The sequence below is a fragment of the Rhinoderma darwinii genome, chromosome 4 (genome assembly GCF_050947455.1).
Source record: "Rhinoderma darwinii isolate aRhiDar2 chromosome 4, aRhiDar2.hap1, whole genome shotgun sequence".
Classification (NCBI taxonomy): Eukaryota; Metazoa; Chordata; class Amphibia; order Anura; family Rhinodermatidae; genus Rhinoderma; species Rhinoderma darwinii.
The window spans coordinates 193,965,790-193,990,410 of record NC_134690.1 but is presented as its reverse complement, the minus strand read 5'-3'; the positions used below and the strand labels follow the sequence as shown (position 1 = coordinate 193,990,410).

General features: G+C 38.7%; 1 protein-coding gene across 13 annotated transcripts in view; it reads right to left on the bottom strand.

The window, feature by feature from the left end:
- Positions 1-4,988: 4,988 nt before the first annotated feature.
- RIMS1 (regulating synaptic membrane exocytosis 1) overlaps positions 4,989-24,621 on the bottom strand; it is a 318,140-nt gene continuing 298,507 nt past the window's right edge. For all 13 annotated transcript variants that reach the window (XM_075862025.1, XM_075862029.1, XM_075862026.1 and 10 more), the window contains 4 exons: positions 19,286-19,398; positions 14,236-14,337; positions 12,067-12,206; positions 4,989-7,587 (listed from right to left, as the gene is read on the bottom strand). In XM_075862025.1, the coding sequence (XP_075718140.1) occupies positions 7,369-7,587; positions 12,067-12,206; positions 14,236-14,337; positions 19,286-19,398 (574 nt within the window). In that variant the 3' untranslated portion in view covers positions 4,989-7,368. The remainder of the gene's footprint in view (positions 7,588-12,066; positions 12,207-14,235; positions 14,338-19,285; positions 19,399-24,621) is intronic.

The following is a 24,621-nucleotide window of genomic DNA, read 5'->3' as shown; positions in this document are numbered from 1 at the left end:
ATGACCTACTTTTATTTATATCGAACCCCCTTCAAGCTTTTCCAGTGATTCTTGCGATTCTGGAGGACTTTGGAAAAATGTCAAATTTCAGGATCAATCTGGGAAAATCCGTAGCTCTAAATATCACGGCGCCAAAATCAGTAATCCAACGTCTCAAATTGTCTACACCTTTCACCTGGAATTCAACTGACATAACATATCTGGGTGTCCGCATCCCCTCAGATCCTGCTAAGCTGTTCGAGTATAATTATAAAACGCTATATAAGAAAATTAGTTTGCATCTCTCAGGCTTAAGAATCCCATATGTCTCTTGAATGGGAAGAAAGAATATACTCAAGTGTTATATAATGCCGCAAATTTTGTATGTGATGCAGACAATTCCTATTTGGCTCCCGCAATGCTTCTTTATCCAAATACACCGCCTATTCTCGAAGTTTATATGGAATTCTGCCCACCCTAGACTTGCATACGCTCAACTGCGACTTGGCAGACAACAAGGGGGATGCGGATTACCAGATGTTCAGGCCTACTATAGAGCTAATCATCTAGCTAGATGGCTGACGCTAGTGCACGCACAGCAGCCTGTGTGGCCTCACATACACGTTGAACGACACATTCTTGGGGAGGAGGGGATCATACACCTTTGGTCCAATGTTCCGATAAAGGCAGTTCAATTGAGCGACACATTGAAAGGCACAGTGGAGGTGTGGCAGAACCTCTTTATAACACCAGAATCGGGTACGGGACCCTCTCCACTTATGCCTCTCAAGGTCCTCCCGGCCTTCTTGAAAGCGGCTATCACCCCGATTCACTTCCTTTGGTCTCACTTACTACGAACCTCAGTATATCCTACTCTACAAAATGTCTAGGTCCTGCCGAAACTAGCTGACTTATTACCTCCACTAGAATCTACCTCCATCTCATTTATACATGAACTTGCATTCACTAGGGTATGTAGAGAATTTTGTACAAGGTATATACAACTTTTACGGGACATTAATTGGCTAGAACATTATTTGCTATTCCAAAGCTTACCCAAAGGCCTTCTCTCTAAAATATACACTAAACTCCTGCAGTTAGCTGCCCCGCCTAAACCTAGATATCTGTTGGCATGGGAAAAGGAGTTCTCCGCCACTTTTACCCCTGCTGAAGTCTCTACTGTTCTGTCCAACTCGCATGGATTTTCTCGCTGTGTCAAGATCCAAGAGAACTCCTTTAAGACACTTACGAGATGGTATAGAACCCCCCAGCTCCTCCATAAATGGCAGTTTACCATTGACGAATTGTGCTGGAGGTGTAGATTGGATGTGGGGACCATCTCACATATATGCTATCACTGTTCAGTACTAAAGAAATTTTGGTCTGAAGTTGGGAGACTTATTAATGTAATATGTGGGGTGAACATATGCCTCACCCCTGAACTGGTGGTGCTGTGGTTACCTAACACTTCATTTCGGCCAACTAAGCATTCACTAGTAACCCATTTGTTGACGGCAGCCAAACTTCTCATCCCCTTGCAATGGAAATCTGAGTCCCCGCCTACAATCCCTCAATGGCTGGAAAAGATTAGACAGATTTTTAGAATGGAAGAACTTGCTGGATGGGAGAGTGGAACTCATGTAAAATTGCTACAAACGTGGCAGAATTGGCTAGATTTCACTAAAAGTCTGTTATATGGTCATACCCTGACCTCCTCTCCTCTGACCTGATTTCATTATCTCACATACAGAAGTCGAGCATTCTAGTACTTACACCTACTTGTATACTGGTCTCATGTTAGTCACCTGTTATTGTTTGTTCTTGTTTATGTTTCTCCGATGCTTAAGAGAAATGCCCCTGACGAAAAAGGCAGAAATGACCGAGCATGCATCTACTTGGTAAAATGGGAAGATTATTAATAATGTCATGTATGGTCTGGTTCTCTACTTATCTAGATCTGATTTAAGATTGCCTTCGAATGTGTATAAGTACTTCTTTTAGCAGGCCTGTGAGCCGCAAAATATATATTGCCTGTAATGTTTACATATTGTTACGTATTTTCTCAATAAAAATATATTGACATAAAATACTATACACCTAAATATTACGTTATGGGGTCTAGTTTTCTAAATGGGGTAGTTTATGGGGAGTTTCTATCGTTCTGGCAGCTCAAAGCCTCTCCAAATGTACAGTGGGGCCTAAAACATTTTCAAGCAAAATATGAGTCCTGAAAGTCTCCGGGTGCTTCCTTCATTTGGGCCCTGCCGTGTCTCCAGGCAGCGCATTAGGGCCACAATGTGGGTATTTTTGAAAACAGGAGAAACAGGGTGATAGATTTTGTGGTGTGTTTCTTCATTCTGATGTTCGCTTTACAAAGAAATTGGTCTTCAAACTGATACTTTTATGAAAAACGTGAAATCATTTTTTTTTCACCTGTTATGCATTAAATTTAACAAAAAACTGTGGGATCAAAATACTTACTATACCCCTAAATAAATACCTTATGGGGTCTAGTTTTCTAAATGGGGTAGTTTATGGGGAGTTTCTATCGTTCTGGCAGCTCAAAGCTTCTCCAAATGTACAGTGGGGCCTTAAACATTTTCAATCAAAATATGAGTCCTGAAAGTCTCCAGGTGCTTCCTTCCTTTTGGGCCCTGCCGTGTGTGCAGGCAGCGTATTAGGGCCACAATGTCGGTATTTTTTAAAACAGGAGAAACAGGGTGATAGATTTTGTGGTGTGTTTCTTCATTCTCATTGTCTTCAAAGAAATTGGTCTTCAAACTGATACTTTTATGAAAAAAAGTGAAAATTTTTTTTGTGGGGGTTTCCATCACTCTGAGACCTATGAGCCTCTGAAAACCTGGCTTGGTGCAGGAAAACAAAATGTACTTCAAAATTTATACAATTATTATTCAATTTGTAAGTCCTCTAAATTGCTGAAAATTTATTTTATTTTTTCAAAAGTGCTGCCAAAATACAGTAAAGAGATGTAAATATATATTTAATTAAAAAAATTGTACAGTATGTATGTACATATGTGACATATTGCAGTTAAAAATAGGGAAAAATGTAAATTTTTACAAAATGTCTTCCATTTTTTAATTTATTTCCGCAAATTGTATCAGTCTACTTTTACCACTAAAATAAAGTACAACATGTACAACAATGTCAGAATTACTTGGATATTCAAAACTTTCACAGAGTTATTCTCTGATAAAGTCAGACATACCAGATTTGACAAATCTGGCTTGGTCATTAAGGTACAAACAGGCCCGGTCATTAAGGGGTTAAACAATGGTAGGCAATCTCTGATCAACTCTAAAGGGTTAAAAAAAAACTTTTCATTGCAAGCTCGTATAAGAAAAAGTGGTATAGGGGCTTCATAAATATGGGGTTTGACCTACTGTAAATATGGAAAACTCACCTAAATAAATTGCGAAAAAATCACCAATGTCTACAATGTCAGCTGACTATCTTTTTTTTAGATCTTTAGATCTTAACCCTGTAATGACCAGACCTGTTTGGGCTTTAATGACCAAACCATTTTTTTCATCCACATATTCCAAGAGACATAACCTTTTTTTATTTTTCTGTTGATGTAGCTATATGCGAGCATGTTTTTTTTTTTGCAGCACAACTTGTATTTTTCAATTGCACAATTTTGGGGTACATATAATTTATTAATTAGCTTTTATAAAAAATAAAAAAAATTGAATTTAATGACTAATTTTTATACAATATTTTTTTGAGGGGAATGGAAAAAAAACCCCATCATATCCACCATCTTTACCATGCGACATACGGTATAAATATTAAGTTATCTTTAACCTATGGGTCATTACGATTATAATGCATCCGCTCATGATAGATATCACTTGTTATTAAGACGTTAATGTATTTAGCCATATATTAGTCATTCAGTTTACTTCTTCATTTCTTTGGAAATGCCAAAATGGATGCAAATATGTGTATTGTGCTTGTTAAAGGGATGCTAAAAGTGACAAGGACAGAGGAGAGTAATATTAAAGGGAATGTGTCAAGTATTTAAATTTTGTTTCATTAATTAGATTTAAGTATATAGATGATAAATAATGTGCATGTTTGTTTGTTTTTTAATTGTAATCTACGGATGTAGCCATCTTTATCTTGACTATGATAACTTGCTAGTGTGAGATCACACAACAAAAGCCATTGAAAAAGTCACGATAAAGGATCTAGCCACTGTGTATTTAATGCGTTAAAAGTCAAGAAAAAGATGACTATATCCGTATTTATATTTTATATATAAAATGTTTTCGGGGTAGTCATATTAAAGACGCACACTTCTTTCCAGTACTTTGTGTGTAGTCAGTACAGCAGGGTGTGCGCGTTTTATGGCAGCTGAAATTAAAGGGGATGAATTGACAGAGAAATATCAGTGTATTGTATGAGCGATCCATAGATTGTATGGTAAAGTCCCATAGGGGGACTAAAACAAGGGCAACATTTGTTTAATAAAGAAAACATCTAATAGTTTAAAAAAAAAAACTCTCTTCCCATTTTTCACAAAAGACAAGTAAACATACACTAATTGGTAAGTATTAACTCATAATATAACTTAGATAACACAATGGTACACATAATGACACTGTAACCTATAGAACCCATTCTGGTTATGTTTGTGATCATTATCAAAACTGTCTAACATAAAAACTGGCCTTGTTACCTATAGTAACCAATCCCAATGCAGCTTTTATTCTTCCAGAGCAGTTTAAAACATGAAGGCTGAACCTTGATTGGTTGCTATGGGCAAAAAGACCAGTTTTCCTGTCAGACAGTTTTGATACATGAGGCCTATTGTGTTCCTTAATTAAAGACCAATCGTATGTTGTTCTGGTAAAAGAATTGTACACGATCTTTCATATGTATTACTATTAATTTACAGCAGAAAACAAATCGTCCTCTTCTTTGCCTCCCTTCGAATGTCTGGAAACAACGTCGGGTTTTAAAAGTAAAAGACAACAATAATGGACATGAAAAGTAAATTTTATTAAACATGTTTACATAACATGAGTTGGAAGTTTATTTAAAAGCACAGGGGGGTGTTAAGACAAGTGGTCAAATAGAAAGATACTACCCAATTAGAATTAGTTCAGTTGTTTTGGCCACTAAGACAGTACATAATCTATTAGTGCACCAGTGCTTCAGTTCTTCCTGCTCAGCAGGTCAAGCAGTAACCTATCCGTGCCCTACACAAATACGGGCATAATGGTTTCAGCCTGTATATTAACAATAAATAATTCACTTGGTGCAGGCAGTATGTCTATGAATCAAAACCTAGTGTGTACACAATTTCTACATGTGTTACAGCCCCACAGTAGGAATTTACACCAAAATATTTATTATAAGGAATTTGGTCCGAACTACATTACGTTTCCATAGGGTAGAAAATAATGTCCATCTATAGGCATTTAGCACCAGACTAACACATCTAGTCTGGTAAAAACCTGCAAAATGCCTATAAGAAAAATGGATGGCTTCGATTTCTTGGTTATGTCATTATCATTACGGTCAAACTGTACAAGTACATGCAACATACAAGCCAGCCTATGTGGAACTAACACACATTATTAATGAACCTTTTTTTGTCTCTTTTTTTTTTTTTTACAAAACATGCATGCAGCGTTGAATTACTCCATGACATGCTGCTCTACTCGTGTGATCACAAAATCGAATGGCCCAAAAAAAGGAGGGAAACATTACCAATGCACCTGCACAGTCTGCAGCTTTTTAGCACACGTACAGAGATCACGAGGAACTTCAAGGCCAAAAAAAAGGAACAAAGAAAGAAAAATGCAAATTGAAATTTAAGTATTTTTTTTCTCCCAAAAAAAGGTCAATATTTTGCGTTAAAAAACCAAGCCTTGTGCTTGCATCAATCTCAAACAAATGTAAACAAAAATCGGATAAAAATATTAGTAAGTGCAGAATATCTCAACTGGAATTTCCAGTGATTTTAAACAGCTCATACCATGCTCTACCCAGGATAGACACAGGTGTCTAAAGTGACACATATCCTAGGGACATGGATACAGCTCAAAGTGTCATATGCTCATCCCCACCATTGGTCAGCATTACGGGATGTAAACGATACAATTTATACACAGAAACAAGTACAGCAATTGACTAATGGGAAAAAGAAAAACAGCTCAGACGGTAGGTCTGACAAAAGGAAGGAAATCTCTTGCGGCAGCCTCAGCATTGGTTGCAAACAGACTTCTTCAAATCTCTCCCATGCACAGAAACATATCAAAAGGAAAAACATTAAAGCCATAAATTGTACTGCAATCCAAAATTGACAAATTAAAAGTGGGAAAAAAATATTTTTTAAACTTTATCCTGTATTAGTATTATTCTTTTTTTTTACATTTTTGATAAAGAATAATCTTACGCAATAAATCATTATACAGTTTCCCATACCGCAACAAGGAATAACACAAACATGTTGGCATTTTTATTATCAGATGTGAAAATGTTGGCAAAACAAAGCATATCCTGTATGGTTGAAATAATAATGACCGCTATTGCATCCATGGCGATTCTGTAGTGTTTGTCACATCATGTAAGAACATAGATGCATTTCATTGACCATTTCTATAGGGGCTGCTTCATGCGACTGCTGCACTGCAGCATTTGCATTTATCCCTTGCCCTGATGCCACAATATGGGTGACAATTGCTGTGCTCCAATGGAATCGCAGCATGCAGTATAATACATAAAATACATCTGTGGTTCCAAGTGGTAAAACACTACATGAAAAAGCAATGTCAGTAATAACAGGAAAGCACTACATAGCAGCGCTCCTCAAAGTCACTGTCAGTATTTCAGGCAGTGGAACCACAGCCATCATCACTTCTGCAATGCTCTGCTCTTACGAAATCAATAAAAAAAGGACAAAAAAGCGCTATGTGAGAATTATCACAAATGCTTTTATGAAACTGGCAGATTAACACATTGTAAAAAAAAATAATGGAATCAACAAGTATAAAATATGCTGAAATACCAATATGATAACACTGCTTATGGCCTGTAAAAATGTATCACAAACATTTCTAACAGAGTGAAAGCTTCCAGTTTGTAATTCAATGTCACCCTTACTAACCCATTGAGCATGTGTGACTTCAATAGTGCTGAACTGCATATTCATTTACAGTACTCATATTCTTTCTTTTCTCTGCCAATAGGACACATTTTCAGATCTTTTTTTTTTTTTTTTGGATCATTACTACAGGCAAAAAAATAAATGATTGTCTGTCTCCAGCAACGCTTTTGATCGTAAGTACACCGTTCTGAATCTTTTATTGGGCATTAACATTGTGATTACATCAGGTTAGACTGCCTCTCAGGTCGCTATGACCTAATGGAAGGAGGACCTGTTGAACTTTCAAGAGATGATTGGGAAGCCCTGCGAGTAAGGGGTGTCATTGTTGGATCCACCAATGATGAGGGTGGAAACAACTTATACCATCCAATCACCACACTAGACAGATCAAGTTCTTCCAGGAGAATCTGTGCCACACCCATGAAACATTTGTGATCCATTCGGCCATAGTCTCCCCAGACAATAACCTTGAAAAATGATAGAAAACAAGTAAACCGTTATATATAGTATTGCAGAGTACAGTATAATATATTGTATATCACATATTCATATATTGTTCAATTGTGCAAAATTTGATACAATTTAAATTGAAATTCTAAAGACGTGAGTTTTGAATGGTTTGTTGTCGCTCTTATGTGTAAAATAAAATAAAACTTTTGAAACGTAAAAATTAATTCTAAAATGAAATTATTGCATCTTGAAAAGATTTTTGCAGTTGCATCAGCAAATACAAATTGTCAAATTCATAGAAATAATATTTAAAATATTGTATGCTTATGAAATTAAAATCTAATGTATAAAATACTGAATACATAATTTTTTACTATGAATTAATTGAATCATTTTATTCTACTGTAGTGTACAACAAATTGTTTGGTTAAAAAGAACTATTGTTGTTTTTTTTTACTTTTTCAATTTATTTATTGTGGATTTTTTCTACTTTTCCCTGGTTCTGTAATTTTGATAAAAACCTATTATTGTAAATGTGATAAACATAAATAAATCTGACTGACAACCAACATTGTACGTTTACATGTAAATAGGATATGAACAATATAAGTGGTAACAAAATCAAGTACATACAGTATTTTATCTCATGTTAAAAAAAATTACTAGACTGTACTATATTCTATTTACTTTTTTCTTTCATGTAAGGCTCTGCTAACATCGTGTTTAGAGCCAAAATTCTTGAGACGTATGTGCCAAGCGATATCCATAGGATATAATATGCCCAATATATGCCAACAGTGTCCTTTTGGAAAATGTTCAGGCAGTATGTGTCGATATACCTTTTTTTATTGTATTAAAAAGCATAGTAAATGATTTTCAACACAATGGGAATCTTGAAAGAAAAGGTATACCGCACTGTATGGGCTATTTTACAATGGGAGTCAATGGGTGACACATGCAACTGTATAGTATGCAGTTACAAACACTGGGTACAGACATTCATAGTATACATCAGGAGATTTTACGACAAATATTCGCCCAGCCTATGTATTAGTTAAATGTAAAATGACAATGGAAAAACACGTCCTTGCTCTCGTTGTTAAACTTGAAACTACTATTTTCACACTGCATTGGATTTACATCTGCATGAACTGAGGAGCTCAAACATCAGTGACAGCCGGAGGCTCCAAAAGAAGGTCAGGAGTGGTTTAAGATCTCTCCTGGTCTCTCGACGCCCTTCGGCTCAGCACTCAATGAGCACAGTACAATGCATGAGGTCATTCTATCATTGTTAAGGAAAATAAATACGGTAATATGAAAACGTAAAACTTTAACCTCAAATGTAACGATAGTAGAAAAGGTAAGCCTAAATTTACCTATCCTATCCTTTCATTTGTTTTAATCTAAATAGTTTTCACAATAAATCTTTATAAGGCCAGATTTACACGTGCAGTTTTTCGTGCTGTTCTTAGAGCGGTTCACAGGAGTGGATACCTAAGCGGGAAGAAGCATAAGTCTTTCCTTTATACTTTTCCTTCTTTTCAGGTTCATTCCTAGCTTTAGCTAAAAAAACAAAACTCCACCATAAACTGCAAGTGTGAATCCAGTCTAAAGGTAGGAACTCTATTTATCTGTTACAGAGCTTCAAATCTCCTGCTTCTCTTCAAACAGACAACATTTTGTCATGTAGCTCTATGGCAGACTGCACCACCACTAGGGGAGAGCTGTATAAATATGTCTTCAGGAAGCTCCCACTAGTGGTGGCTACAGACATATATTATTCGACACTAGTGAAGAAAAGTGGAGAATTTAGAGTTCTGTATCAGAAAAACAGGGAAGCAGGTCATTTGTAGACAAGATTTATATTATATTACCGTGTTTTTCGAACTATAAGTTGCAGTTTTTAGCTAGAATAAATCTTGCTAAAAAGTCCCTGCGTCTTAGGCTGGATTCACACGAGGTCATTACGTCCGTAATTGACGGACGTATTTTGGCCGCAAGTCCCAGACCGAACACAGTGCAGGGAGCCGGGTCCTAGCATCATAGTTATGTATGATGCTAGGAGTCCCTGCCTCGCTGCCGGACAACTGTCCCGTACTGAAAACATGATTACAGTACGGGACAGTTGTCTGGCAGCGAGGCAGGGACTCCTAGCGTCGTACATAACTATGATGCTAGGAGCCCGGCTCCCTGCACTGTGTTCGGTTTGGGACTTGCGGCCGAAATACGTCCGTCAATTACGGACGTAATGACCTCGTGTGAATCCAGCCTTATAGTCGTCAGTCAAGGGACCTGGACACGCGCAGAGCCCGCTCGATACACTGCAGGAGTCAGCTGTGTTTTACAGCTGACACGCTACTCTAACGGCCAGGAACAGGGATCACGCTGTTCCTGGCCATTTAACTAGTTAAATGCCGCGGTCAATAGCCACCGCAGCATTTATAGGGGTTTTTCGATTAAGGACATTTATGACAGATCCACAGGATCTGGATCTGTCATAAATATCAGATAGATGCGGGTCCCAACTGTTACAATATACCATTATTTAACTTGTGCGGTGAAAGGCATAAAAAATAAAATTTAAAACAAGAATCGTTGTTTTTTGGTTACCTTAGCGCTAACAAAAATTTAATTAAAAGTGATCAAAATATCGTATGTACGAAAAAATGGCGCCAATAAAAACTACAGCTCGTCCCGCAAAAAACAAGCCCTCACACCGCTCAATCGATGAAAAAATATAAAAGTCATGGCTTTCATAATGTGGTGAAACAGAACAAATGTTTTTTTAACAAATAGTTTTTTCTTCGTAAAATTAGTAAAGTGTGAAATAATTTTTTCCTGTTTTCTGTTGTCTAAAACCTGAATGCGTCTTATAGTCAGGTGTGTCTTATAGTCTGAAAATTACGATATTTAAAATTATAAATGTGAATAATAGTCATATTACTTGAATAGCCTAATATGATATAAAAGATGAATATCTATTTAAGCTGCACATAGAGTACAGAGACAAAGTAATTGTATTTGGTCCAATGGAAGATACATGGCATCCTTTCTACACCAACTAGTCCTGTACAATTTTATACCAATGGAAGGCAATATACTTAATTCGTAGAGAAGGTGACCTATGTTTTCATTTCAATGGAAAATATAAACTACACAAACTTTGTTTAATTGATTTTAAAGAGAACCTGTCACTATGTGACACCTATTAATATAAATACATCAGTGTGATGCCCCTATAGCGTTATACTAGTCAGTGTAATTACGTGCACTAAATAGTCAAAAAGATGGCCGAAAAGAAAGCACTGGTTCTGTAAAGCCACAAAGTAAATTACATGATCTCTTTCGGTCGGCCAGCAGCTGTAAGTGGAGAAGTCAAACGACGCAGATTTATCTGCCGTCAAATTTTTTTTGAGATTATTGCTACGGATTTGCAACGGATCTTACCCTTTACATTGCAAAAGGTGAAATCCGCGGTCAAAACCGATGATAATCCCGTGATATAATAGACAAACTGAGGATTTGAAAATCCGTAGCATGCGCTGAATTTTGCATGGATTTTTTCTGCTCCATGTGGATGGGGTTTTTTAAAATCCGCAACAAATTAGCGACATGTGAATTCACTAATAGCGCTGGCGGCTGCTATTCGCCGCTATCTGGCTTCCCATGGCGGCCGCCAGCTTAACTTACCTATATGCCGGCGTTCTCCTTCCCCTTGCCGGCAAGTACTGCCTCCCCCTGCTAATCGTTCCCGTAGGGTGCGTGTGCACCCTGGTCTCCTCTTAAAGGGCCAGCGCGCACCACTATTTCATTCCCTAACCTATCCCTGTCCACCCTGCCCTACTTTAATCCGTCCTGCCCACAATCCTGTGCCTGAGAATTGTTGTTGTATTTTATGTTAGTCTAAGCAAATGGTCCCTTAGTTGTATCCTGCTCCCAGTATTTCTGTATCCTGTTTCCCGTATCATGTTGCTGTTTGCTCCTGGGCCGAAGTCTATTGTTGGAGTCGTATATGTCTCATCTGCCACGTCCAGTGTCATCTGCCACGCCTAGCATCATCTGTGCCAAGTGTCTGCTTCACCACGTGTCTGCTACTCTGAGTATCTGCCAAATCATCTTCCCAGGTACTCTTACCCTAGAGACTGTTATTGACTGTAGTTTGGCCAGCTGCTACTCCGCTACAGCGGAGCGGCCTAGTGGGTCCACATACCCCACAGGCGTGACCATAAAAAGATCATGTGCTACAGCCTGTGACTACTATTTTTGACGAGCTATTGAGTATGGGCCACACCTTTATCAGAGCTGCCATAATGTACAGTGTGTGCATTGTTTGTAAGGTTATTACATTTTTTATGTAGAGTTATATGTGAACTGATGAAGGGCGAACATGAACCTCAAATCGTTCCTCAAACTGTAACAAAATACAAGAAGTAAAAGAATCGTAATCCCTGGACTTCGATGGTTCAACTGGTAAAAGAAACCACTAACAACTTTACCTGGAGGACCTTTCCATGAGGGCTTTCTTCAAAAACCAAATTTTGTTGATAAAGTGGATCAAGGGTCTTCCGTGCAATTCTTGTCTTCTTCTTGGCTACACAAGCTCCATTTTCTAAAAGGTACACCTTCACATATGGAGCTGAAAATAGCATGTCACATGTTAACAAACTTATAATAATTAATTTCCCACCTTATAAACACTCCATATTCCACTATAGGTTGCTTAAAGGAGTTGTACCATCTGCCATCTTATTAATGTGAATGTCATAGAGGGGAGGAGTACTCCTTCTATTAGCCTCAGCTACTGTACAGAGTGACTCTCAATCTGCAGGATGTAGTGTGACCATAAGTTCTTGATCGACCATTTATTTAGGTTCTGTGGGCACTGTTTAACACTACATTAAACCGCTAGAAGTTTAATCGCCGAGGTGGCTATTTACAATTGGGGTTGTCCAGATGAGACCATTCCTTTTAGGTCTGGTATTTTTCATATGTTATTTTTTGCCAAAGCCAGGGGTTGGTCCTAAAGGAAGGAAAAATATATATATTTTTGCATAAACTCCTTGTTTTGGCTAAATTAAAACACACAAAAAGCACATTTCGCCATGCATAAACAATGTATTAGGGCAGCACTTTTGAAACTGTGAGGCACCCACTAGATTTTGGTAAGGCATGGCTGGGGTAGCAGTTTTCACATTAGTAATTATATGCTGCACAGGCCTTTCTCTGGCTGCAGCAATCTCTGGTTAGGCAACATACTGTATTTTTCAGACTATTTGACACACTTTTTGTCCTAAAAACTGTGCTATAACTTTCTGTTGCGTCTCATAGTCCGAATGCAGGCAGCTGCCAGTGTATGAAAAAGCAAGAGACTCAGCTCCGTGATTCAACAGGTCCTTGCAGTGAACTGTAATGGAATCAGCATGTCCTTTGCTGTGTGTAAAGGATCTCTGTGTTATCTGCTCAATAAATAGTCACATCGTACACACGCAATTCAGTAAAATCTTACTGTTCGGTGAGCAAATAAGGGTATGTTCACACGGCCTATTTACGGACGTAAATCGGGCGTTTTTGCCCCGAATTACGCCCGAAAATAGCGCCTCAATAGCGCTGACAAACATCTGCCCATTGAAAGCAATGGGCAGACGTTTGTCTGTTCACACGAGGCGTATATTTACGCGCCGCTGTCAAATGACGGCGCGTAAATAGACGCCCGCGTAGAAGAAGTGACATGTCACTTCTTTGGCCGTAATTGGAGCCGCTATTCATTGACTCCAATGAATAGCAGCGCTAATTACGGCCGTAATTGACGCGGCGTTCAAGCGCCTGCACATGCCGGTACGGCTGAAATTACGGGGATGTTTTCAGGCTGAAACATCCCCGTAATTTCAGCCGTTACGGACCCCCGCCGTGTGAACATACCCTTACAGACATTTGTGTCTGGTATTATATTGGGGCACTGAGGCTGGCATTGTATTGGGGCACTATAGTACTGTATCGCCTTAATACTACCCATAGGACATGTACAGTAAAAAAATAAATGATTTCTCCTCTTTTATGCTTTAAATTATGGGTGCGTCTTATAGTCCAATGTGTCTCATAGTCCAAAAAATATGGTAATAAAACATTTTGTGCTTATTTAAATGTTATACTGGGTACAATAAACAAATGAAATACAAATTAAAATTTTTTGAATCCTAAAGTTTGAAATTTGGCGAGGCACGGTTATCACCATGTTCTGTTGGTGAGGTCCAGTAGAAAAAGTTTGAGAAGCCAGTATTAGGGGATGCCAAGTGTAAACCTTACAGTTTTCCAATCTTAGCCAAGAAGAGTCTACCCCAGGAAGCAGAGGACTAACATGAAGCAAGACCCCAATGCATAATTTGTACCAGGGGACTCCCCCCCCCCCCCCACACACCTGCTATGTGCCCTTTTATAATACTAGTGTCTTTTTATGTGGCAGAGGGGCTTTTAGCCCCTAAGGCACCACGTCCTAGTTGCAACTGCTATGTCTGCACCCCCTTATAGATACACCCCTAGCTGCATGTAATACTTCAGGGGCTGTGGGCACATGCATTTAGGATGGATAGGACTGGAACACCATTAGATTTGTCAATATGGAAGCAATAATAGTTAATGCAAAACATTTTTTTTTTACAAATTCTTACCTGGCGTGGATTTGGAGCCCGGCTTTTGTATGAGGCCTCGAGCTCTTATTACTTCAACCTCTAACTGTCCTTTCTTATCCACCATTCCTATCTGTATGTCACCTGGAAAACATGTGACAGAATATAATTTATCTTCATATTCCATGTTTGCTTTAAAAGTAATCTACTAAAACATATTACAGAGAACCTAAATGTTTTAAGGCAAATGGATAGCAAGAAATTAAAGGAATACAAATATAACATATAAAATAAACAAGGATAGTAGTCAATGAAATATAGTGTTGGGGAGACTTTAGCTTAGACCAGGTGGGGTTTGTGGATTCTAAGATTGGCATTAAAAAACAAGATCAACTTGATATGCCAAAGGATATACTGTAGCTACATACAAACGGCAATGTTCATTTTCACACCAAACTTACATTAAAAAACAAGATGTCAGACAAATTGTGTCATTATATACAAAGAGGGCTGTGTTTACCTATAGTAACGTCTATGGATAGAATGGCTCAAAAAACCTGCATACATAAAAACCTTTATTTTAATTTTAGGAATTATTTTTTAACTTGATCTGCACAGAGACACACAACACACAAAATTCATGTGACCCTGTACTACAGAAAAATAGGCACTCAGTTGGCCACCATATTGTGCCTCTATACGGCATTGTTTTACAGAGATATTCTATCCTAGAAGCAATGCTTCCAAAAGGGAATACCTCTGGGCCCATAGATATCTATAGGGGCTGAATTATATCTCTGTACATCTGGTGGTTGTATGGAGCGGTAACATGGCCGGCTGCAAGAGGCCTAACTTCTTGATTTTTTCAATAAAAATATATGAGGTAGGTGTTGCATAAGAGGAAGGAAAAAGGAAGCATCTTGTTTGATATAAAAAAAAGCAGCCATCGAGGCCCATGTACACTTCCTAAAAGGAGCTTGTAGGCCTTGCCAGTCCACGGTTTGGCCTCATGTCTCAGTCATGTTGAGATTTTGTAGTAAACAGTAAAAGCAGAAATCTTATAAATATTGCTTCACATTACAAAATGACTACCTGAAGGGCCTCATAATATTTTGCAAATGTCATTAATTTGTTTGCTTACCGACTTGTTAAAAAAACCATTTACGGATACAGAAATATTCCATATGTTTATCTGTTATCTGTGTTATCTATGTTCCCATATTACACACATGCAAAAATAAATGGCATGGCCTACAGATTACAGATGTAATCTACGTACTATTTCCATGAGGGAAGACAAATTAGATGTCAAACATGGCTGTCACTTTTAGAATGATGTCAAAAGATAATGTATGAGTGCCATGCAGAACACCAAGAACAGCGGAGTTCTCCATTATAACTTTGCTTAAAGAAACAGTTCGAAGAAATAATCCTAGAAAACGTCTATGAAAAACTGAATTAATGACCGTGTATTTTTTTTTTTACATGTGGTTCTGTATGCTTGAGTTTTTCCTCATAAAGTCAATGGGGAAGAAACGTAAGAAAAACCCTCAAGCAAAGTTCAATTTCTCAGCATGTTTTCCCTGTTGTTGATATAGCGCCAACATTCTGTGTTTTTCCTATTGCTGATATAGCACCAACATAGTCTACTTTTTATAGGCCCTGTACGGGGTCCACTGTTAAAATATATTTATAATGTATTAAATATTAATAACAAGTCCAGAAAACTCATTTACAATGTTCAGTAAACACGCACGTCAGATGTTGTGACCCCCGTGAACATTTAATCATGATAACTATATACTTGATATTAAGTGCTTTGTAATTGTTATAAGTAATAAGAATAATTATAATTTTACATGGCGGATCTTATATGTAAACATCCGTGCGCTGCAGTGTTTAGTCTCATATTCCGGGACTTGAACATGCTCATAAAATACAGATATCCTAAACTAGTCACTTGTCTTCTATACACTACTTAAATAGGAGCTAAAGTGAACCCAGTGTGTTACAGTGGATGGTGCCAGTACAATACAATACAACGGGCACTTATACTTGCAGCACGTCACACTGTAACTAAATCTCCATGAGAATTGCTCAAATCAGATAATGTATATTACGCCGGCATACACAGGGGATTACATTTATTACACATTGAGTAACCATTGAACCATTCCCTGATGTTAAAATATTCATATTCTGTATTTTTAGATCACTTTAAATTTTCATTCAATTCATTATCCAATATGGGCTCAAAAATCTGGGCTTTGGTCCGTATTGGCATCAAGTCATTACATCTGCGCTTTATTTGTGCGTCTGATCCTTTACATTCATTCCGGCAGCAAGTCTTATGTGTTCTTGTTTGATTCTCACCTTTAAACCTCCGATACTTGTATCAATCTGTTGTGTTTCCTTGAGCTTAATGGTTTTGAGATATGTTCTAGGCGCTTAGGTCAGGAAGAAATTTATGGATTTTGGACTTGGGTTTGTCTTTTTGCATTAGTGATTGGTGTTAAATGTTAGAAAGCTGGAATAAAGCTGTTCACAAGCCAAAAACAGATCTGTGGCCTGCACATAGTAGAGGTAACTATTTTTGGATAAACTAATATTCACAGGACTATAGCAACTCTCCTGGGAACATAAACCATGATTAGAAGTCAAACTGAATTTTAGTGTTTTAGTCTCACATTAATGCCATATCATCAGTTCCTAGGCTGGCAAACTAATATCTTCACTTTTTATCATCTTTACTCTAACTTGAGGGACCTTGGGCTGGAATACTTAGGTCCGTCAGCTAAGTACTTAGGTTTGAGCTTAAAGGAGTCCGATGTCCTCTGCGTGAAACATACTGCATGTCCTATATTGGTGCGTTATCACGCACCTACGCGCCCATTGATGTCAATTGGTGCGTGAAAACCACGCACCGCACACGTGTTCGGTGCGTGATTTACGCATCAATTCAGTTGAAAATAAGGAAAAAAAGATGTCCTTTGCGAGTGCGTGAATAACGCATGCCACTCGCAAAGCACACTGATGCACAATGCCACACACACGGACCCGATTCACGTGCATTTTTCACGAGCGTGAGTCGGACACGCTCGTGTGCATGAGGCCTTACAGTTTACTTCTCTTTCCAAAACTGCCCTTCTAGGTGCAGACGACAATGTAAATTTTATGGCATCACTTGAACAATGTAGCAAGTTCTACCCCTGGTCTGGATAGGTTTTTATTATTTACATAAGCATTGAAAAAATATAAGCCAGTGAAAATAAATAACAAGAAGAAGCCATAAATGATGCAGTGATTCTAGAATATATAATATTTTGAAGCTAAGGAGATGTAGGTTTCGGGGAATTATATCTACACCGCATTTGCAAATACTGCAGCATTTACGTCTCTGCTACAAAGGATTTATTTCCACTAGGGCTGCCAGAAACAAACAGTCAGCAGAATGTTCAGTACCAATTCTTATGGGGTTAGTGTGTTCCAAATGTAATGAAGTACTACAGGGTGCCCATATGTTACTAATACTTTGAAATTGGGCATAGTGCTGACTTTGTGTTTTGGTATTAGTTCAACATGAACTGGCACTTGCCAAAAAAATTGCTATCTGTCTTTCTCAGCATAATGGCGATGCCAATGTTATTGCCAGTATCCTGTTAAATACACCATTTGTATAATAAACATATATTAATATGCCATGCTGTGCTGTGCCTAAAGAATATTTGACATTTCAAAAGATTTCTTGCATATTAAAATTTCTCAATGTGCAAAGCAGATGTAAAATGTAAAAGTGTCAGAAATCTGCCATGGTCCAGCCTCAGTAAAGTGTAATTTTCTAATATGGTTGATAAGATGATACCAAATGCATCCCTGGTTACTATTGTATACAGCTCCTTATTTCATTAGTTGCCTGTGCAGGATTATCATAGATGGTCTGCCATACGTTCATACACAATAATAACATTTGTACAGTACATTCTGTAGTAATCTAAACCATGTCAACCTACTTTACTGTATGTATAAAAAACATCATAAGGCATCATTAAATGTTATATTCCTGTGATTTATTAGTAAGCTAATAAATGTAAGATGTCATTGTCTGCTGTATTCACATTTATGTCATGTCAAGAGGCCTATGCCTAGAAGCACCCTTGGGGTCAGAGATGGATTACAGCTCATACAGTGTGAGTTGGCACATTAGTGTCCATTCGATATTAAATATGTAACATATCTCTCAGCTGTAAGCACTAAAAAGTTGTAATTTCTACAATGGACCTTTGGTACACCATGCTATGGGGCCCTTGGTGCGAGTAAGCACAGTCTCCCCTATGCAGAAAGAGGGGAAGACAGTAAGAAGGCACAACATATATGTTTACACACTGGTACTGGTTCTGGCTGGAATACTGATATGTTTGAACACTGTTTTGGAGAACGAGGGTAGGCAATGGGGTCCCATGACTGGATGGTAGGGTTATGGGGACATTTGACTGAATGCAACTGTTCCAGGGCCACTTTATGATATAATTGAAACAAAAAATTATGGTATGGCATTGTGAAATCTGTGATATGACACTGATATTTAGGCACTATATGGTACAGATTTGTCTTTCCTTACCTTTACTCATATCTCAACATATCCTGAGATGTGTGGCACGAGATGACCAGCTTTGACAAAAAAACATGATTTTGCAAAACTCTGTAACGAGATGTCTATGTTATATGTGCCTATGTGTGGTCACCAAGTGGTTGTGATGGTGCTTGCAGCCTGTGAAGGGTATTACAAGCATGTCGCGTTATTGTATTGAAATTGTTTCATGATAAATTGAAGTTTTTAACCAAATTCAAGCAAAGATTAGGGTGGACGCATCCGTGCCCTTAGCTGAATAGTGTATGTGATTTGGGCTCTAAACATCAGTATTGTACAGCATCTATTCACAGCATTATTAAGCAGTAATTTTTATTTTTTTGGGGCAGTAGCTTTCTGACTTTTGCTATATGGTAAATTAATATATTACCAATGTTATCCATGTGTTTTATATCACAGAATGTTATCATAAGCATGGCTACCTTTTCTTTAAATTATTCTTACCCATTGCAGGTGTTGCCAATGTCTGTCGACCAACTAGTTGAGCAGGTCCAAGTCCATCTAAGAAGTCACTGAACTGGCTGTCCACACCCAATCTTACTCCTGGAAATATTAAACTGGAAAAAATAAGATATGTTGTATTAAATTGGAAACATTTATATTCCTTTACATTTTTAGATCTGTAATATAATTTTTTTTCACAGATTGTTATGTATGCTAAGGTGAAATTAAAGCTGTTATGCCCGATACTTTTTCATTTCCTGTGCATTACATTAGTTGTAGAAGTGTAGCTTGTAGTGCCTGGGTCACAATGCAAAATCAGTAACGTCCCATGCCATTTATAACACTTGAATTCTCTCATGTGGCACAAACACCATTAAACCAACTTAGGTCCAGTGATGTCACTGGACAGGAATAATTCTTACAGGTATATTTAGAGATTATAAACAGTGATATACTGTATCTGCACAGGGATAATACAGAAAGTGATGTCACAAATAATAACCAACGTGAGGTAAAAGCACAGGATTAATAATAGTGAAAATGATGCAGAGATGATGCACACAGTTATATCACATTGCCTGGATAATAAACAATGATTTCATAGAAAAGGGTTCTTGCACATGTTCTTGTCACAAAAAAGGAGTAACACAGTGATGTCACCGGACATGAATAATAAACACTTTAAAGTTATATGAGGTATTGCACACAGTGCTGTCACAGTACCAGAATAATGCACAAAGCGATGTCACAGCATGGGAATAATGCCCACAGTGATGTCACTGCTAACTACTTAGGACCACATATATGTCACAGCGCAGGGATAATAAATATAGCATCAAAATAAAAGGATAATTCATACGGTGATGTCAAAGTACAGAGATTATAAACACTAGTATTATCTTATGTAGCAGAAAGAAACTTGTGCACCCCCTATAATTAAGCCATGGTAAGGGAATGGACGTGGTAAAGGAGCAGATGGTTTACATAGCAACTCAATGCATAAATCGAAAGTGCCCAAAAAACAGCCAGTGAATCCCCAAGCAATATCAGCCAGTGACTAATAAGCAATATTGCATAAGGTAAAATATATCCAATTAGCAATGTTTCACTGTGGTAAACCTTGTAAATTATTTATCTACTGTGTATAATAATCTGATCCTATTATTACAAAGCTTTGAGTCAGACACAAAATATGTGAATAAACCTTACATGTAGGATCACAGACAAAGTCCATCAAAGTCTGTGTTTATGTTTAAGTAATTTCCAAAGACAATTTGTGTGGGTATTCGGGTGACTCAAAACAATTGCTGCTGCTCAGTAATATATTGGTGGAGCTCCATGTGCAACAGTCCCACACCGATATTTCAATTCAGACAGGCCGTTTTCACACAAATGATTTATTCTTGAGGATTTCTGTCATGGTTTTGCAGTAAAACCTGATGCATTTCAGCACACAGAATAACCCCATAAAATGGAGCTAATCTACTTGAGGCTACGCAACGTAAAATGCAGCATAAAAATGCATCAAAAAGCATACCTCCCAACCGTGCCAGATTAAGCGGGACAGTCCCAGACTCCGAACGGAGTCCCGCTGTCCCAGGCGGCAGGTGGTATGTCCCAGTGTCAACTGTATCTGCATCCCCAGGACGCAGAAACAGTTGAATCAAATGCTGAAGCAAGGTATGGTCATCTCCTTGCTTTAGCATTCACTGTCCACTCGTCAAGGACTCCCCGGACACAGTGCTACTTTAAGCGCTGAGCCCGGGTAAGCACTTGACGTCACTGTCCATATATGGACAGTGATGTCGGGATTTCAACTATGGAGTCCCCGGCCAGAGCAATGCAGGCTTCCTGGCCTGTGGGGGGACTCCTGTCTTGGGAAAGCCCTTAAAGGAACAGTGTCATCACAAATTTATTTTTCATATGTTAAAGATGTTAGTGCTTTATTAAAAACGTTTATATTTATTTGTGTGTTTGTGTTTTACTTTTTCTTATTTTTACACTTTTTCTTCCCTATGGGGGCTGCCATTTTTTGTTCCATTTCTGTATGTGTCGATTAACGACACATACAGACATGGAATACGGCAGCCACAGTCCCATAGGGACTGCGAACGGCTCCCGTCCCATCCACTTCTGTGTACGCCGTCTGTGTGGGAACTGCGCATGCGCCGCTCCCACACAGTCCAATTTGAAATTGGCGCCGTCCGGCGCCATTTTCCTGTGGACCGGAAGTCACGGCCGGACAGTAAGATTACTACTTCCGGTCGCGGCTTCCGGACTTGTGCACTTGGACCAGCGGCAGCAGACGGAGCGGACGGGCCGGAGGGAGCCGCGGCGGCAGGAGCAGGTAAGAGATTTCAATGTATGTTCGTGTTTGTGTACGTTTACTATTGTATGTTAACCTTCTACACTGTGTGTTAGCGCAAAAAATGGCGACACACAGTGTAGGAGGTTAGACCGTTCAAACCCCTCGTTTATCCCGGCACTAGTCAGGATAAAGGAGGGGGGATGCTGAGAGCTCACTAGAGCGAGGGCTTTTTACCCAATTTTGCAATGCTGCAATTTTGGGAATAGCTCCATCTAGTGACCAGCAATGGGAAATATTATAAATTAGAATCTAATTTATAATATTTCCTGACTCGTGAAAAAAAAAAAAAAAAATTGAACAATGTTTAATCACCTACACACTAAATGTTTAATTAAAAAAAACAAAACATGTTTTTCTGGCAACACATTCCCTTTAACATCACTGTCAGTGACGTCAGAAGCTCCTTCTGGAGCGGATTTTCTGGGGGTCCGAGAATTTCCGACGCGCTGGCCAGGGATTCCGGCATCTCAAAGCCCCTAACATCACTGTCCATATATGGACAGTTATGTCAGGGGCTACTCCTGCAGCGGAATCCCTGGCCAGTGCATTGCCAACGCTCCACCTTGAAACCACGTTAAAAATTATATTAATGTATTTGTAGTGCTGTACAGTGAATGCTGATACGAAATCATAGCTCAATCACACAAGTATTTCTTAGGTCCACATCCCTTGCTTTTGTTTTTTTTCATACCAGAAACCAGCAGAAAAAAGTTTTAGATGATCACACCATATTTATACTGTACTTAAGACCTAAGCTACTGCAAATAAAATAAAAAGATTCAGCTGTATACTAACAGTACAATCTTTAACAGATCAGTTTGTTGTTTTTTTTTGGTAGGAGTTTTTTTTTCGTACCGACTTAAACGTATTGTTAGGAAGCGCCTGTGTCTTTAAGATCACCATGACTACTGATCTAGCTTCTGGGAGGTTCTCTTTACTTCCTGAGCCTATCCCACTTCTCTGTCTTCTTCCTGTCAGTTGGGTTCTGGCGAATACATCAGAGTAGCCTTAGATTCTGTCGATCAGAGTTGTGACAGATTTGGGGTTGCGGTTTTATTTGCACGCTTACTCCTGACAGTCTCCAGCAGCCTTTTAGGAATTGCGCAATGAGTGATTCGATAACATATTCACAAGTGCATTTATATAATTTTTTCGCTATGGAACCTATGCAAGTCTTGGCGGATTAAATGCATAATCTGACATAATCTGGCTGGTACAAGGTCTGGCTGTACGGATACAGCGGCATGAAACAGCGCAGGTCCAAGCAGTCATCCCAGTTGCAGCTCCGGTTGAACCAAAGGTGAATTTACCTGATAGTTTCTCTGGTGATCGTAAGTCTTTTGTCAATTTTCGTGAAAGTTGTAACTTATATTTTCGACTAAGACTTATCTCCTCTGGAACAGAGCAACAGCGAGTGGGTATCGTCATTTCATTTTTGCAGGGCGATCTTCAAACCTGGGTCATTTCGTTGAGACCTGATGCCCCTGAACTTTCTTATGTGGAGGTCTTCTTTGAAGCCTTGGGTTTAATATATGGAGAACCAGATATCACTGCAGTGGCTGAGGCCAATCTGTTGTCTCTCCAGCAGGGACGGCGGCCTGTCGAAGATTATTGCTCGGAGTTTAGATGATGGTCCATCTCTTCACAATAGAATGATGCTGCACTCCGATGTCAATTTTGCTGAGGTCTTTCAGAAGCCTTGAAAGATCTTCTTGTAAGTTACCCTCCACCCTTGTCTCTAGAGGATACTATGACGCTTGTTGTGCGTCTGGACCGACAACTACGAGACCGCAAAAATTAGAGATTGGCAATGGTCACCCCCTTCCATGCGCTGAGCTCCCTTCATCTGATGTACAAGAGCCCATGTAGTTGGGCTCCACTATGTCTTCTCAAGAACAGAGACTTTTTCGAAAACGCAAGGGGCTGTGATTCTACTGCGGGGACGCTGGTCATAATCTCAAGAAGTGTTCAAGGCGTCCAGAACGCCCAGCTCTGGAAAACGAGATGAGAATGCCATCTGGGCAGCCAAGTTTTTCCCACATTTTCCCAAAAAATCCTTTTCCCTGTTAATGTATGGTTTAATAATGTTTGTATTTCTGACCAAGCTTTTGTAGATTGTGGTTCTGCGGATAATTTCTTGGATTTTTAGGTTACAAAGAGATTGGCATTTCACCTATTGAACTTTACTTCTCCCTCACTGGCCGCTGCTATAAAAAGTTCATTGCCGTTATTCCCGCTCCTAAACTCCTCTTCCGACTGTAAATATCGGTCTGCAAACGTTTTGCGCCTTTTATCATAATAATCCGGTGTCCCTTTGTGCGCACACACCAAAAGAGGACATCAATGCACAAGCGCAGGATTTTGTGTGCTGGGGGAAGGCGAGGAGCTGTCAATCAAAAGTAAGGAGGCGAAGTAAACTTGGAAAGACTTGAGGAATGAAGATATGACTCTTTCCAAACGAAGATTTTACTCTTTTCAAATGAAGATTTGACTCTTTTCTGCTCATTAGCATACAGTGTGGGAACACTAAAAAGCTAAATACTAAAGCTACAGAGCCGACTAAGATGATAATTATAGGTTATATTGAAATGATTTTTCACCCACTACCACCAGGTATAGTCGGTTTAATAGGTGAAATGCTGGTGACAGGTTCCCTTTAAGTTAAGTACCCCAGTCAAAGTCTCTGCTATTGATAATACCCATCTCGCTCAGGGGTCGTCCAAGTTCTCTACTCCGCCTGTTACATTGTTACATTGGTAGTGGGTACTTTTCATACTGAACAAATTACTTTCTTTATTCTAACAAATTTGCCTTCTGAAGTAATATTAGGTACTCCATGGTTACAGACACATAATCCGGTTATTGATTGGGTAAAAGCAGATTTGATTAAGTGGCATTCTAAAAGTTATGATTCTTGCATGTCTTTGTCTACTAGATACTAATGTATCTTGCAATGCACCAGCATTGC